Genomic DNA, 18,139 nt, shown 5'->3' with positions numbered 1-18,139 from the left:
AACAGCTGGTGCTCTTTTGCATGCTATAGTGTTGTTTTCCTCGAAGTGAGCATAAAAGGCATTTGGCTCGTCTGGTAGGCCCACGTCACTGGGCAGCTCGCGGCTGGGTTTTCCTTTGTACAGCCTTAACTATTGATCATCGGTCCATGAATTGGGGTATCAGCCTCCTCGGTGACACCCACAGATTACAACTGTGAAGAGTTTACACAAATATTACCATTGTTGCTAATATTTGGGAAATTTAACTGTGGGAGGTCACCTCACTAGATAGCCTATTGTGCGTATTGATGTTCATATTGCAATGTATAGCCTTACCTACAGATTTTGAAATGGGTTATCAGCCTACTCGGTGACATCCACAGATTACAACTGTGAAGAGTTTCACAAATATTAGCATATATTGACTAATTATCAAATCAAATCATATTTTATTTGTCACATGTGCCGAATACATCAGGTTTAGACCTTACCATAACATGCTTAGTTAGGAGCCATTAACCAACAATGCAGTTCAAGAAATAGAGAAAAATAAAATATTTACTAAATAAAATAAAGTTAAAAAATGTATAAATGTAAAACAATAAAATTACTATAACGAGGCTGTTTTACAGGGGGTACAGGTACAGAGTCAATGTGCAAGGGTACAGGTTAGTCGAGTTAGTTTTTACATGTAGGTAGGGGTAAAGTGACAATGCATAGATAATAAACAGCAAGTAGCAACAGTGTAAAAACAAAGTATGGGGGAGGTAATGTAAATGGTCCGGGTGGCCATTTGATTCATTGTTCAGCAATTATGGACTTTTTTCAAATGTATATAACAACTTTCCAAACTTGTTTAGCATTATCTACTCCAAATATGACATGATTCCATTATTTGTATCAGTTAGTATAACTTTCAATTGGTGACTTGTATTTTGTAGTCGAATCGCAAATTCCACTATTGTGGCTAGCTTCACACAGGTGTCGGTCTTGGTGCCGACACATTAGGAGGTGTGTTGTCAAGAGAGTCGCTGTCAAGATGTCTGACAATGAAGAACAAGAACAGACTATCGCTGAGGACTTGGTTGTCACCAAGTACAAAATGGGAGGAGACATCGCCAACCGTAAGTGTCAGATCGGGGTGACTTGCATTTAAATGAGGTGACCTGCTCTTGGCGGCCTTTGGTACAACACCAGCCTGATGTGTAGGCACAGACCAACACAACCATGTGCTTTGACATAGTAGGCGCAGTTTAGAAACGTGGAATGTAAATTGGCCTAGCCCTGGTATCCCAGTCTAGTGCTAGCAAGCGGACTATTTTGTGAGCAAAATTCAGTAAGCCAGCTAGCTATGGTTAACGGTTATTTTGTCAAGGACCGTGAACATAATGGCTAACTAGCAAACGTTACCTACACATTAATTATCAACAGTCACACCAGACAGTAGTAACCATTATTGTATTTGCTAGGTAGAAGTAGTTCGCTAGCAAACGTTCTGTTTTGTATTGTCATAATCTTAGTTCACTGTTTGTGGAGTTACAGTAGTTAACGGAATTTATGTTTCCATGTCAACCACACAGCTAGGAAGTGGCCTTGGGGAAATTTGGTTAGTTATGTCAAACAAAAACCAAGAAACAAAAACTCAATGCACAAAGATTACTTTTAAAAATGAAACAGAAGTGTTTATAAAAATACGTTTACTTGACAAACAATGCAAAGTTTTGTAACAGAATAATGGTTTATGCTGTTTGTGCCAGTATTCTGTTAACAAACTTTGCATCTGTACTGTTAAAGTAAATTTGTTTTTGTAAAATTCGGTGGAAATTGTAAAAATGCTGGCTTGTGCATAGAATTGTATGGTTTGTTTAACTTTGCAATCATTGATTTTTGTTTGGCATACATTTAAAGTGAAAAATTAGCCTCCGCATAATTCTGTCATGGAATTGTCCCTAACTAGCAGTCATAACTAGCTAATGTAGCAAGTTCCAAGTAAAGTGAAATAGGTCTGGCTATATATGTGTACGTTTGTTCTGCCTAGCTGTAGTCAACTGAGACAATTTTACTGGGAAAGGCTTAAACTTGACAGGGAAATATTATTCCAACCACACGTGATTTGACTCACTCACAACTTTTTCACAGGTATTATAAATGGACAGCTCATTTCCTACCCAAAGCAAGTGGGCCAAAAATGCTGACATTGCTTGTTTGCATGACCTTAGTAGCTTTATGACACACATAAATAAAATGAGTAGACGGGGCTCTTCATTCAAGTCAATGATGACATAATGGGTGGACTGGCAGCCATTATGAGTGTAACCATAGCAAGAAGTAAAAGCGGGAAGTTTACCCTTCAATCTGTGCTGTGATTTGTTGAGCCACCTTAATTGACATTACAAAAAATAACTTGGCATGTTAGGAGAATTGGGTAGATTAGCTAAAATGCCCCAAAATTCCACTGTTGATGATAATTTGACGAAGCTGGTTCCTTTCAAGACATGACACAGCTAGATCGGTGGCGGTGTTGGGTAGGAGGAGGTGCTCTGCAGACCATTTGTATCCGGAAGTAATTTTGCCATTCATTGTAGTGTTAGCGCGCTGTAGAGTTGCTGTTTTCTCGTAACTTGTGACTTTACTGGATTACTCATTATAGTAAGTCAGATTAAATCAACAGATACGATAGTCAGTTTAATAAAAGGTTAATAGGATGACTACACCGCTCGCGTTGCAAAATAAATTTAGAAATCTATATTGATCAATTATTGCACCCACACTGCTCGCACGCGCCAATGAGCATCTGCGTTGCCAAGGGCTAACGCGGACCCAAACTCGTGCACCATCGTGAATGAATGTATTCCCCCCCCACACCAAACACGATCATGACACGCAGGTTAAAATATCAAAACAAACTCTGAACCGATTACATTCATTTGGGGACAGGTCAAAAGCATTAAACATTTATGGAAATTTAGCTAGCTAGCTTGCACTTGCTAGCTACTTTGTCCTATTTAGCTAGCTTGCTGTTGCTAGCTAATTTGTCCTGGGATATAAATATTACGTTATTTTACCTGAAATGCACATGGCCCTCTACTTCGACAATTAATCCAAACATAAAACGGTCAACCAAATAGTTTCTAGTCATCTCGCCTCCTTCCAGGCTTTTTCTTCCTTGAAATTATATGATGATTGGCATCCAAACATTCATAGTTACCACGACAACCAACAACACAGTTCGTCTTTCAATCACCCACATGGGTATAACCAATGTGGAGATGGCACGTGGGTATCTGCTTCTATAAACCATTGAGGAGATAGGAGAGGCAGGACTTGCAGCCCAATCTGTATCACGAATAGAACTGACTTCTATTTCAGCCCTTGGCAACGCAGATGCTGCGTTGGAGAAGCTGCCCGTTGTCACAGTTTCAAGACCAGTCAGAAACATCCAGCTAACCCTGCCGGTGGGTGATGCCGGTGGATCTCAAAACTGAACTTGGATCCGCGTTAAGTAGCAATGATATCCTTCAGCACCGTCATCTCGAACCGGTCATGACTATTCAATAAAACAAATACTTTAAGTTTCTTTCCAGCATATTTCTTATTTACATAATTGTATAACTAGCAAAGGAGTTATGAAGTCGAGGGTGGGAGTATTTGTGAAGTTTGGTAATGAGGACGGAAACTAGCATAGTTCAAATGGGAAAACGAGCTTAGCCTTAGTGTGCATGTGTGCCCAAGCGCACCTGGCTAATTCAGTATACCTCTAAGTTTTTATGCACTGATATCAGGAGCTGGCAGAGAAAAGTTTGATTTAAACAATTCAGAGACAAACAAATAAATGAGATTACCTATATTTAAGGAGAGCGAATGGGTATACAATATTGAAATCTGATGTAACTGTCAATAGTAAAAAACTAATTTAAATTATGTTTGAATGAACCCTGAATGCAATTAATGAACAGGGAAGTAAATTCCGGACACGGTAGACTCCTCCTTACTCCTCTATGGACAGGCTTCAAACTGACCTCAGGCCCAGGGTCAAGGTTCATACCCTAACATTGAACTCAGTTAAATGGCAGCTGATTCATCATGACATAATACAGCCATGATGGATAGTCTTATTAATAGAGAACGCACATGTTCTGATTGAATGTGATGATGACATATTTGGTCTCACTACTACACTATTTTTCACCTCTCAAATGTCTCATACCTCTCCACCTCCTATTCCCCTGCCCTCTCGCTCTCCCTAGAGGCCCTGCGCATGGTGATTGAGGCGGCCAAGTCAGGGGTGTCTGTGCTGAGTCTCTGTGAAAAGGGAGACGCTCACATCATGGCAGAAACTGGCAAGGTCTTCAGGAAGGAGAAAGACTTGAAGAAAGGTAAAGGGCCGGGGTGGAAGGGGTGTAAAAGCTGGATGAGAAGTGCAAGCGGAATGGTGTTACAATTGTTCTTAATGTTTAAACTGCAATTTTTTAAAATCATTTAAAGGTTTAAATGAAAATAAAAATATATTTTACTTTTACTATTCAGATATGATCCTGCGTATAACCTCTAGGGGGCAGTACAGTTCAATCTACCGCAGTCCTTGCTACTTACAGAAGACGCTCACTTTACTGCTAATTAATGCTGTTTTAGGTTCCCTGCTGTGTCCCTCTCCTCCATGTGCTCAATTGTCAGTACATGTCCCACTTTTCATTAATGTGATGGTTCGTTGGAATGACGTATGATGGCGTGTTCATAGACATCCAACAATCTGCTGTTAACACCACGTATGGTGTTTGAGAGCTCGCGCTTTGTACTCGCAGAGCAATCATTGTACAATTTCACCATCCTATTAACATGACAGAATTGTTGCTTTAGGTATTTGTTTAATTTCTATTTTCCCTTAATGATGTAGATGATCGGCTATGAAAAGCCAACTGACATTTACTCCTGAGGTGCTGACCTGTTGTACCCTCGACAACCACTGTGATTATTATTATTTGACCCTGCTGGTCATCTATGAAAATTTGAACATCTTGGCCATGTTCTTTTATAATCTCCACCCGACACAGCCAGAAGAGGACTGGCCACTCAGAGCTTGGTTCCTCTCTAGGTTTCTTCCTAGGTTCTGGCCTTCTAGGGAGTTTTTCCCAGCCACCGTGCTTCTACACCTGCATTGCTTGCTGTTTGGGGTTTTAGGCTGGGTTTCTGTACAGCACTTTGAGATATCAGCTGATGTAAGAAGGGATTTATGAGTACATTTGATTGATTGGGACCTGTTGGTAGTAGTTTTTTTTTTTTAACCGTTAACTATCCCAATGTCGTTTAAACGTTCACACCCCTACTATGTAGTTATAAGAGACATAAGATAGGACCAACAATCTCCCATAAATGTTTATATAGGGCAGGTGGTTCAAAGCCATGCCTTCTTTTGTGAGGGGGACGGTATGTTGTCATACTGTCTCCAGATCAGAAACACATGCCACACATTCACAATGGGCCTGAACATGGGATGAGTTATTGAATATGTCAGTGAGATGACAGAACTATGAGGAGTGATATTGGTTGAAAAGGGGGACATTATTTGCCATCAGTCAGGTCTCTCATAAACACTGCAGATTATTTTCAATTGAAGATTTGGTGGTTCTCTCTTCCCTCTTCCAGGAATTGCCTTCCCCACCAGCGTCTCAGTCAATAACTGTGTTTGCCACTTCTCTCCCCTGAAGAGTGACCCTGACTACACACTTAAAGATGGCGATCTGGTCAAAATGTATGAACCTCAATCTACAGTAATGTTACCCCTTCACTTTGTGTGTCTTCAGTCTCCCAAGTATGTGTTGTCTGTCATTTTGTTTGCTGTGTTCTCATGCATCTGATGGGGTCTCCTTGGCTGTTGACTTGTCATCTTTGTTAGGTCTTGTCTCCCTGTATGTCTATGTGCCTGTATGTCTATATGGCAAACGATAAGTAAAGATTGGATTACTGGCCTTGTTCATCTGGTAATGGTGTCTAATTGTCACTATTGCCATTGTATAGTTGAACAAGCCTTTTCATCTTAGTTGTTGGATTGCCACTTTTGTCATCTCTCTGTTGACTGTTCCTGTTTTCTGTCTTCTGTCAATATAAGGATTTCATTGTCTGGAATATTGTTAGTGTTAGAGCCAACTATACTGAACAAAAATATAAACCCAACAAGTAAAGTGTTGGTCCCAGGTTTAATGAGCTGAAATAGAAGATCCCAGAACCTTTCAATACACACAAAATGCTTATTTCTCTCAAATCTTGTGCACAAATTTGTTTACATCCCTGTTAGTGAGCATTTCTCCTTTGCCAACATAATCCATCCACCTGACAGGTGTGGCATATCAAGAATCTGATTAAACAGCATGATCATTACACAGGTGCACATTGTGCAGGGGACAATAAATGGCTTCTCTAAAATGTGCAGTTTTGTCACACAACACAATGCCACAGATGTCTCAAGTTTAGAGGGAGCGTGCAATTGGCATGCTGACTGCAGGAATGTCTACCAGAGCTGTTGCCAGATAATTTTTAATGTTACTACTATTTATCCGTCGCAATCACCTCATGTTTCAGCATAATACTGCACAGCCTGATGTTGCAAGGATCTGAACACAATTCCTAGAAGCTGAAAATGTCCCAGTTCTTCCATGGCCTGCATACTCAGACATATCACCCATTGAGCACGTTTGTGATGCTCTGGATTGACGTGTACAGCAGCGTGTTCCAGTTCCCGCCAATATTCAGCGACTTCGGCACAGCTATTGAAGAGGAGTGGGACAACATTCTACAGGCCATAATCAACAACCTGATCAACTCTTTTCGAAGGAAATGTGTTGCGCTGCATAAGGCAAATGGTGCTCACACCAGATACTGACTGGTGCTTATTCACACCCTACCTTTTTTGTTGTTGAAATCTGTGACCAACCGATGTATATCTGTATTTCCAGTCATGTTAAATCCATAGATTAGGGCCTAATGCATTTATTTCAATTTGGTCATATGAACTCTCAGTAAAAACTTTTAAATGGTTGAGTTTATATTTTTGTTCAGTGTAGATAGTTATGCCAACCAATGTGTTGTATTACTGTAGGGCTGTGCCATTCTCTGAATCTGTTGAAAAGTCATTTTTCATTACTATAACAAAAGGCTGGGTGTATCCTTCACTAGCAATTTCATTGTCATGGGTGCTGTCTTTGGAAGACATTATGACCCCCCTGCAGTATGGTTGTAGTTGAACAAGCCAATAACAACTTACCCTCGGAGCATATCCTCACTCGACACTTACCGTAATATAATCACACAAATTAGACTGTTTAATTTATCTCTGACCTTGTCTTTTTTGTCAGTAAACTTCTTCCCGTTTGATCTTTGGAAGCACAACATGACTGCCATGTTGTCCTTGTCTAAATGTATTTAATCGTCTCATCTATATGTCTTTTTACACAATGTCATAGATATCAGCAACTGGTTTTGTATTTGTATTTTATTAGGCCTCCCCAGCTACTCTTCCTGGGGTCCAAACACATCAAGACACTTACATTACACAATATATAACAGGTCATCATATAACATCGCTACACCACTACATGGTTGGCATAACGATTTCTGAACGTCTGATGAACTTCTATTTCCTTCATAACTTAAACATTCCCATCTCTCCTTTTCTCTTATCCTCTCCATCTCTGTCCCCTTTATTTCTGCAGTGATCTTGGAGTCCATGTTGATGGCTTCATCTCAAATGTGGCTCATAGCTTTGTTGTGGGAGCTACCAAGGTATGTGCCGTTATGAACTAATGACTTGGTTTTCTTAAGCCCTCATTGAATAGATATATTCTGGAGGATTGAAAATTACCTTCTTTTTTTGCCTCCCGTTTTGGACCTGACGTATAAATGTATGGCTCATACATGCATAATAAATTATCTACAGTCCTCTCCCAGTGGAAAGAAGCACAGAATCCTTACATTCTAACCTGCCATAATTTAGTGCATGAGATCTACTTGCTCATTCCTGTCATGCAGTGAACGTGCGCTCTGAAGCAAGTGGGATGAGTGGCTGCATGCGTTTACCATTAGTTATTTTGATAACAGCGAAAATACTTTGAATTCATCAATGCATGATAACTTCCATGCATCAGAAGTTAGAAAGCCTCCTGAATTAGAAGTGACATCTATTAGACCTAAGTAGTTTCATTTCTTTCAAATCATTTCTCTGCAAACCAGAGAATGTTGTGCGCTGAAGATGCCCCTGTAGCCACACAAATACATTAGAAGGTAATTGTCTACCCGATCACAAACACTGTGCTGACAACCTTTAGTTTCTAAATGGTGTTGCTGGTGAATTTTGGAAAATATTGCACAATAGGCTGTAAGGTTTTTACCAGGTGCGCGTCCATCCATTTGTCCCATTCGCCAATCATGCGTCCATCCATTTGTCCCATTCGCCAATCATGACACAACACGCATGTTGATGCACTCGAGAAATGCATGCTTTCACCCACCTTTTAGACAATAAAATATCGGCCTACCTTTCTGTTATCAATGGATATCCAAATCAAATAATTCCATGTGTCCAACTTTTGTCGTCATAAACATTCACAAAAATATTATTCCATGATATGGGATAATAATCCAACACTGCAGTTCATTGTCAGCGATCATTATTCATCACGTAGCCAAATGATATTTATAATAAATACACAACTTTCAAGGAGTTGATGCCATCGTATAACTTTCCATTGTATGAAATTACATTATCACATCACTATGAGACCTTGGGTGCAACTACAGGAAGTCGGGAACTGGCCTGCAACAACCAAACTGATGGACAATGTTTAATTGGCAGGTAAAATTATGTCCAATGAGTTTGCAAGGTTAAAGTGGGAGGCGGGATCAGGATAGGCCCAGTATTGTCCAATGAGGTTGCTGGTAGTGCCGGGATGATACCAGTATCTCGATACTGGCAAGGAAACAAAACATGAAACAGATGGAACTTCTTAAGGAAAACAGCCCAAATGGAAACAAACATTATGTTGTCATCCAGAAGCACATGTATTTATTTTCCAAGCTATAGCACGCAATATTTTATATACAACAGGTTTTTAAAGGACCAAAGAGTTGGTCTGCTTCGTGTTTTCATTTACAGCCCCAATTTTGGAGTGAGCCCAACATGCACGCCACATGAACACCACAGAGTTGTTTCTACTCTCTTTGAGCACACGCTACAGAGGCTTGAGAACAATGACGTGAGGACGTTGTACACAATTTTCGGGATCCGTTTTGGCTCGTGAGCACTACTTTCAAAACTACTGGCTGAAATTATAGAAAACTTCCAGAAAATATCTTTAAATCACCCACATTAACTCTCCTTCAGGGTTCTGGCATGTGTCCCTACATTTATTTACTGTGCGACCACCAGTGTGCTGGTAAAAATTTAAGGATTTTAGCTTTAATATCTCAAATATTTTCAATTTGGTTCATAGATGTCTTTGTGTATATCTAAATTTTTAATTTAGGCGCACACGTGCTCCTTTAAAAAAAAGTAAACGTCGCACCCTGACTTTACCTCTGCGGTGTACATGTAGGAGGCGCCAGTGACCGGGAAGAAAGCTGATGTGATAAAGGCAGCTCATCTGTGTGCGGAGGCAGCCCTACGCCTTGTCAAGCCTGGCAACCAGAACTCTAAGGTGACAGAGGCTTGGAACAAGATCGCCCAGTCATTCAAATGCACAGCCATCGAGGGTGAGTGCCTTCACTAGTTGAGGCAGAAAGTCAGTTTTGCCCTGAGAGTTGACTGATTCATCGGTCTAAGATAATGAATCAACGGTTTTAGCTGACGGGTTACATATAGATTACATACATATACATACATTTAGCAACAAAACCGATACTTGCGCAACTATGGGGCAAAACAGACTGGGTTGGCTTAGATTGTTGAAAACATGTAAACTATAGTTAGTCTCCAAATGTTTATTGAAAACAAATGCATTTGCACAATGAGCACTTGTCTCTCAAATACATTGTTACAGTTGTTGGTTAGCTAGCTCGTGAATTTTAGTCATATTAGCATTGACATGAAATCACTCAACGCCTCACAACAAGACATTGTATCAAAAACATGATAAAACTAGCTGAAATGAGCCACCTACAATTCCCCACATGGCAGCTTATTGTAATTGTTGCTAGCCATCTGACCTTTCAGAATGATAACAATGCATGGCTTCCGGCCCCATCAATGCACAACACAAGCATCATTTTCAAGACGTTGTCAGCCAACAGTCTATGCAGTTAACTGTTGTGTGACTGCAGTAAAATGTGGGGAGAAAACTGTTGCAGTGGCTTTGTATCTTTCTGTTTAAGGTATGTTATCTCATCAGCTGAAGCAACACGTCATCGATGGAGAGAAAACCATCATTCAGAACCCCACAGACCAGCAAAGGTACATTAACGTCCAAGCACTTGAACACATGTAGAGAATGGTGTTTTGATGAAGTGCAGTACCACGAAGGCAGACAGCATGTTGCGTTTATATTTTTGTTTTGTATGAAAGTAAGTCTGGTTCACATCTAACAGCCGATATAAGAAGAGACGAGAGGAGACAAAATTAGCCCGTTTTTAAATTTTGTGTTGTGGAACTGAAGACAGAATGGCCGGGCATTCAAAAAGACAAGAAGTGCAGTTGAGTCAGTTTCCGTACAAACATGGTCTCTTTACACCGTGATGAAACATTGTTGCTCCTTGTTTCAGCAAGGTACAGTATTGTAGCGATCATGGAAAAACATGCACCCAATGGAATACCAAAAACAGGACACACTCTGACTTCACAAAGAAATGTCAGCAAGTTAGGCTAGCTAACTCCAGCTAGCTAGCTATCCATCAGTCGTAAACACAGTTTCTGATTTGAGTCCAAGGCAACGCCTAGGACCACATGCAGTCTGGAGCAGCACATACAGTCATGAGAAAGTTTTTTGTTGTTGTCTTTTTTGCTATTCGAACAGTTACAACGGTAATTTGGCCGTTGGCCACAGCCCTAGTCACTAGGACTGAATGATAAATGAAAGATGTGAGTTGCTCTGATTGGCTACTGTTGATGCCCATCTGCAGGAAGGACCATGAGACGGCAGAGTTTGAGGTGCACGAGGTCTACGCTGTTGATGTGCTGATCAGCACTGGTGAAGGGAAGGTGAGAGAGCGAGGGGGGATCCCAATGCCCCCATGCGGTAACATGGATAGAAAAGGGCAATATTACTTTTGATTTCTTACCTGGCTAAATGTGACTGTCCAATACTGATGTTTCTATGCTCCTGTCCCCTGCCCAGGCCAGGGATGGAGGCCAGAGGACCACCATTTATAAGAGGGACCCCAGTAAGCAGTATGGGCTGAAGATGAAGACCTCCCGCATGTTCTTCAGCGATGTGGAGCGACGCTTCGACGCCATGCCCTTCACTCTCAGGTAGGATGTCCTCATTAGAAGTGTCAGAGACTTGTTATAACCAACCGCATCAACACCATAATCTTATCATTAAAGTCGTGGACTTTTTTTTCATCAACCATCTCTCTGATGCTGTAAGTCAGGTGCTTTGACTGTCCATTGGAGACGACCTCAGCTAACAGGTGTGTCTTGTTCCTCTCCTCTCTTCAGGGCATTTGAGGATGAGGCCAAAGCCCGCCTGGGCGTGGTGGAGTGTGCCAAACACGAGTTGCTACAGCCTTTCAGTGTGCTCAATGAGAAGGAGGGTGAGTCTCTCTGCATCTTTCTTTTCCTATCCCCTGTGCACTGTTTATTTTTTTCCTAACCATGTGTGTCATTTATCTCTGTTTGCTTCTCAGGAGAGTTTGTGGCCCAGTTTAAGTTCACAGTGCTGCTAATGGCCAACGGCCCCCATAAAATCACCAGCGGACCATTTGAGCCAGAGCTCTACAAGTCAGAGCACGAGGTGCAGGATGCAGAACTGAGGGTAAATAGGGCTTCCAGCTGGATCCCAGCCAATGGCCCCAGGCAACCTGAATGGCTCGTCACCACTCATATTACATGAATAACTATATTAATGAACAGGGACTTGCACCTCAGAGCCTACAGCCTACTAAGTAACTGCATAAGGGTATGAGATGGCATCTGATGTTTTGACCAGTCTATTTCCACACTTAGCAGCTCTGTTGTGGCTCTCTTCCTTGAAGACATTTCTTGATTGACAGCAAACAATCCCTCTTTCTCCCCCAGACTCTGCTACAGAGCACAGCCAGTCGCAAAACACAGAAGAAGAAGAAAAAGAAGGTATTTTATATGACAATGGTAAAAAAAAAAATGAATTCAAAACATTCTGTTTGCGCTCTCCATTCTTAATCGGTGCCTTGCTTCCTCCCTCCTAGGCCTCCAAGACTGTGGAAAGCACTACTGGACAGCCAACCGAGGAGAGCAACAAGGCTGCAGAGTAGATGCCTACCTGTCTTCAGCCACACTGACACGCGCACACACACACACACCATATAACAAACTTAGAAAGTGAATCTAAATATTTCCCAACTGTTAGCTCTTTTTGACCCTCATGCCCTTTTCTAGTATTTGGCCCATTGAACACATCTGATAGATTTGGAGTTGAGCCTGTTGGGAATGCTCTCAAATCTGTTGGGGAAAAAATATTTTTTTTGTAGCCGTTCAGTTGATTCCGGAGTCTGAATAACAGTCACACCCTTGTAACACATATATATGGAGTTTATTTTACATTGATACTTAACTGGAGTATGAGATTGGGGAAACACATTTTTGGAATATGATGGATAAAATACCTTTTCTAGCATTGTGTTTTTACACCTTATCGTTAGGTGATGTACCTGACTTCAGGAATGTTGCAATCTATAGGTGAAGTGTTATAAACTTTTTAAATTAAAAATGTATACAAAGTAGAAGTTTTGTTTTGATTAACTCAATTTTAACTGGATGATATTTGTTGGAAAATAATAGTTGGGTGCCAGTCACACTTGTACATGAATGAGACTTGAGTTAGCAACTCAATCTTTTGGCTTCGAATAATTTTGTTACAAATATTCAAACATGACAGAATTGAAAGGTTAAAGCACAGAATTCTTGCACCAACACCTGAAGAGTTACTATTCTGGGAACAAACCCTGCTATACTTACTGGCACCCCCCCCCTTCCTGGTAGGGGAGTTCAGTTTAAAAATCGATTTTTATTTTCAACAATGCCTCATTTTTATCAACCAAATTAAACATTTTAGTGTAGCTTTTAAACAAAGTATCTTAATTCAGAACTGCTTGAAATCACATTTTATGCAAATCAGTTTTTCAACTAAGTGAGAGCATGACATTAAATGGCAAAAAGCTAAATTGACAACAGTAGTACATGTTGAGATGTACTTTTTAAAGCATAACCAGTATCCAATATTTATTTGTACCTAATGAAATAAAATTACCTTTTAATATGTCTAATATGTTGTTCTCTGTTGGAAGGCTCCAACAAAGCTATTGAGTCATGATCTGATCTGCACAGATATGAGTCAACATTACATATATACTTTCTGATTACTTTAGACTGCACAGCCATAAAGAGTACACTATATATACAAAAGTATGTGGACACCACTTCAAATGAGTGGATTTAGTGGATACAACCTTCATAGACAAACATTGGCAGAAGAATGGCCATACTGAAGAGCTCAGTGACTTTCAATGTGGCACCGTCATAGGATGCTACCTTTCCAACGAATCAGTTTGTCAAATTTCTGCCCTGCTCGAGCTGCACCGGTCAACAAAGTGATGTCATTGTGAATTGGAAACCTCTAGGAGCATCAGTGTTAAAGTGGTAGGTCACACAAGCTCACAGAATAGGACCAAATCAAATGTATTTATATAGCCCTTCGTACCTCAGCTGATATCTCAAAGTGCTGTACAGAAACCCAGCCTAAAACCCCAAACAGCAAGCAATGCAGGTGTAGAAGCATGGTGGCTAGGAAAAACTCCCTAGAAAGGCCGAAAACTAGAGTGGAACCAGGCTATGTGGGGTGGCCAGTCCTCTTCTGGCTGTGCCGGGTGGAGATTATAACAGAACATGGCCAAGATGTTCAAATGTTCATAAATGACCAGCATGGTCAAATAATAATAATCACAGGCAGAACAGTTGAAACTGGAGCAGCAGCACGGCCAGGTGGACTGGGGACAGCAAGGAGTCATCATGTCAGGTAGTCCTGAGGCATGGTCCTAGGGCTCAGGTCCATCGAGAGAGAGAATTAGAGAGAGCATACTTAAATTCACACAGGACACCGGATAGGACAGGAGAAGTACTCCACATAGAAAAAACTGACCCTAGCCCCCGGACACATAAACTACTGCAGCATAAATACTGGAGGCTGAGACAGGAGGGGTCAGGAGACACTGTGGCCCCATCCGATGATACCCCCGGACAGGGCCAAACAGGAAGGATATAACCCCACCCACTTTGCCAAAGCACAGCCCCCACACCAATAGAGGGATATCTTGAACGGAAACCAGTGTAGGGAGGCTAGCACTGGAGTAATATGATCACATTTTTGGTTCTAGTCAGGATTCTAGCAGCCGTCTTTAGCACTAACTGAATTTTATTTAGTGCTTTATCCGGGTAGCCGGACAGTAGAGCATTGCAGTAGTCTAACCTAGAAGTAACAAAAGCATGGATTAATTGTTCTGCATAATTTATGGACAGAAAGTTTCACCCAACATCAGTCAGTGCCCGACCTCACTAATGCTCTTGTGGCTGAATGGAAGCAAGTCACTGTAGCAATGTTCCAGCATCTAATGGAAAGCCTTCCCAGAAGAGTGGAGGCTGCTATAGCAGCAAGAGGGGGGGACAACCAACTCCATATTAATGGCCATGTTTTTGGAATGAGATTAACAGGTGTCCACATACTTTTAGTCATGTAGTGTACATAATTGATGCCTGGACCATTCAGTTTCACTTTAATCAGAGGTTTCAGATTATATATGACTTGGATTGGGGAGGTGTGGTGGAAAAATAACATTTGCTTGATAAGATTTAAAAGGAAGTTTACATGGACGGAAAGTGTGACCCATTTTTCTATTACAAACAGCACCCATATACTTACGTGATTGTAGACATGCCTGAACATAGCTGAACATAGTTATATAATTCCAACATAAAATATGATTTAAATTTAAACGATTTCTGCCTACATCGCCCAGTGAGCAATGAGCTGACCAAGTGGCGATTGAATATGACGTTCCATTTTGTTCTATAAAGGCCCTCCCCTTTCTTCGTCACGTCCTCTTTCAATTTGGTGTCTTCGCTGTAGAGGTAAGAAACATTGAATTATGTTCCAAAACAAATCCAACTGAATCACTAGTAATTGTTTGCCATCCATTACATCCAACAACTGTGTTATCTTTAATTGCAGACACATCTCCACAAGATGAGAGCAAAGGTGAGTTGATAAATATCTAACTCTCTTATTAGAAGGGCTTTTGTTTGGCTCATTGTCACTAAGCAGTGGCTAGCTAACTAACATGCATCTTAACGACAACGTGCCTAAAATAGTTGGCTTCCAATTTATATTATGGAAACATTGGCAGTATCCAATATTACTTTAAAGGGGGAAATGCTTAATTGGCGCAAGAGTTAATTTTGAATGTTGCATATACAATTTGCTTCATTGCGTATTGGTTGTTTGCTAGCTTGACCACGTTGGCGAACTAGGTTTCACGGCCCAATGGCGCACAAGGTACTAACAATATTACTTGTAATGCATTTTGTAGATTTCAGGAATGGTTTATATTAGCAGGATACATAATACTGTTCACCATTTCCATGCCTACTGCGTGTTTGTATGGTCTTTACTCTTAACATTGTGACGCATGGTCCGCATTGCCAGGCCAAATATTCACGTGTCTTCCTGTTTAGATCCGCAGCTTGTGCTGTAAAAATGAATGATTCATTGTTTTGTTGTGAGTCTTTAAATTGACTTAAGTTTTTGTTTTTAGTGGAGGAAGAAGCGTATGCGCAGGTAAGGATCATTTCCTTTAAAGATTTATCTGAATGCTAATGTTACTTTGTGTAGTTTCGTTCAGATATGCATTCTACTCCAGTCTTCTGTTAACATGGACACCGCACATACTACAATAGATTTGACAACAATGTATATGACTTTTTCAGGCTCATACGAATTAAATTCAGGGTGTATGTTGAATGTTTGTTCATTCAGGGTTGCGGGTAGTCTATTGGTTAGAGAACTGGGCTACTAACTGCTAGTTTGCTGTATCGAATCGCCACGGTGACAACTTAAATATATTCTACCCCAGAACAAGGCAGCTAACAGCCTACTGGGGAGCCGTGTGTCATTGTAAATAGAAACTTGGTAACTGACTTGCCTATTTAAATAAACATTACATTTAATGAGTCCTTATGTACATGTTCCTTATCCCCTTACACTGTGTATAAGACAGTAGTTTTGGAATTGTTAGATTACTTGTTGGTTATCACTGCATTGTCGGAACTAGAAGCACAAGCCTTTCGCTACACTCTCATTTAACATCTGCTAACCATGTGTATGTGACAAATAAAATTTGATTTGATTTTGAGTATGGTGGGATTAATGCTAATCATTGTGACTTTTACAAACTATGGTGTAATGATGCAGCTCTGGTCACTAATTGACAATTTCTGGTCTTTGTAGGCTGAAGCGTAAAAGGCGAAAGATGAGGCAGAGGTCCAAGTAGACTGGCCCATTCCCCTACTGCTGTGATTGTTTTTCTCCACCCACTCCAAGCCCTCTGAAGCCAGCAGTCCATGATTTGAAAAGAGCTGAACCATGGTGGTCTGAAGCTGGTCTCGTTGGTGTGAAGGGACAGATTCTGCCTACCCGGCCCTCTACTCTGCCAATGGCTCCTGGCCGTTGACTTCTGCTAGAATCTCTCCTGTCCTGTTCAGCTCTGGCCTTTTACCACCTGCACAGCTGATTTGTTGGAAAGACCATAATAAATATTTGGTTTACTAACTACATTACAGTCTCTGTAAACATGATTCAGGTTCAAATCTTCTTATTGGTCACACACATTAGTAGATATTGGGGGTATAGTGAAATTTAAGTCTTTCGGTCCACCCAACTTGCACTACACTTAAATGCTTTTGATAATGTTGGAAACTAATATCTGGGGAACCAGTGGATGCTTTTACAGCTGTAGACTTTGAACTGCCCTGGGGATCAGTAATATAGTTGAGGTTTTGGCTTAACTTCTCTGTGGCATATGAAGATGACATCGACAAGATGCCTTTTACTATTGTGCCGGTCCTAACCAATGACTTGCATTCAGTTGCACAAACCCTTTCTGGAATAATGGTACTATGAAAATCACTTGTAGGTCTATCTTTCTATCTTGTTTGGTGCAAACTGGAAGGACTGGTCTGTGGCGCCATCTAGTGGCTATTTGAGGCAAACAGCTATTGGGAACATGTCTTCGACACTTGTTCCTGAACTGTGGTCTTCCAGCGTGCCAAGTTCTCTTAGACCCCTGATTGGCATGTTCCCTCTCCTCTTAATGGCATCCTGATGGGTTGGCAACTGCACTGCTTGTGACTGGAAGGTGCAGACAGCCCAGCGCAAGGCCTGAAACTGCCGAAGACACTTCTGTGCTGCTGTCCATCTGTTTTTCCCAGGCAGTAACACTTACATAGCTAACCTGCTTTCCTGTCCACATTGCCATTAATATTTATCCTGCTACTGGTAGTTAAGAAACTAACAAATGGAATCGTGTTACCAAAAAAATGTTAGAATAATCAATGATTATCTGAATTTCTTCAAAGTAGCCACCCGTTGCCTTGACAACTTTGCATATTTGGCATTCTCTCAACCAGCTTCATGAGGAATGCTTTTCCACTCTCCTTGGTGAAATAGCCCTTACACAACCTGGAAGTGTGTTTTGGGTAATTGTCCTGTTGAAAAACAGTCCCACTAAGCCAAATCCAGATGGGATATTGCTGCAGAATGCTGTGGTAGCCATGCTGGTTAGGTGTGCCTTGAATTCTAAATAAATCACTGTCACAGGCCAAGCACCATCACACCATGTTTTGCAGAGATAAATCTGTTCACCTACTCATCTGGCAAAGCTGGCTGGAACCAAAAATCTCAATGTGGACTCATCAGACCAAAGGACAGAT

The 18,139-nt window shown here is 41.0% G+C and overlaps 1 protein-coding gene and 1 long non-coding RNA gene across 2 annotated transcripts; both read left to right on the top strand.

Annotated features, from left to right (window-relative positions):
* Window positions 1-955: 955 nt before the first annotated feature.
* LOC124003928 (proliferation-associated protein 2G4-like) lies at window positions 956-13,425 on the top strand. The gene is made up of 12 exons (XM_046312579.1): window positions 956-1,103; window positions 4,227-4,355; window positions 5,623-5,728; window positions 7,686-7,755; window positions 9,564-9,720; window positions 10,339-10,417; window positions 11,083-11,161; window positions 11,298-11,431; window positions 11,621-11,715; window positions 11,809-11,936; window positions 12,200-12,253; window positions 12,349-13,425. Exons 1-12 carry the CDS (start codon window positions 1,019-1,021, stop codon window positions 12,412-12,414), a joined length of 1,182 nt encoding a protein of 393 aa, XP_046168535.1. The 5' UTR covers window positions 956-1,018; the 3' UTR covers window positions 12,415-13,425.
* A 1,798-nt stretch (window positions 13,426-15,223) lies between these two features.
* Window positions 15,224-16,984, top strand: LOC124002622. Its single transcript, XR_006833089.1, has 4 exons — window positions 15,224-15,283; window positions 15,384-15,410; window positions 15,967-15,989; window positions 16,659-16,984. It is a non-coding gene; the product is annotated as an uncharacterized LOC124002622 (long non-coding RNA).
* The last annotated feature ends 1,155 nt before the right edge of the window (window positions 16,985-18,139 follow it).

This window comes from Oncorhynchus gorbuscha, linkage group LG18, assembly GCF_021184085.1.
Source record: "Oncorhynchus gorbuscha isolate QuinsamMale2020 ecotype Even-year linkage group LG18, OgorEven_v1.0, whole genome shotgun sequence".
Taxonomy (NCBI): Eukaryota; Metazoa; Chordata; class Actinopteri; order Salmoniformes; family Salmonidae; genus Oncorhynchus; species Oncorhynchus gorbuscha.
The sequence above is the reverse complement of the archived record's forward strand: the minus strand, read 5'-3'. Positions and strand labels throughout refer to the sequence as shown.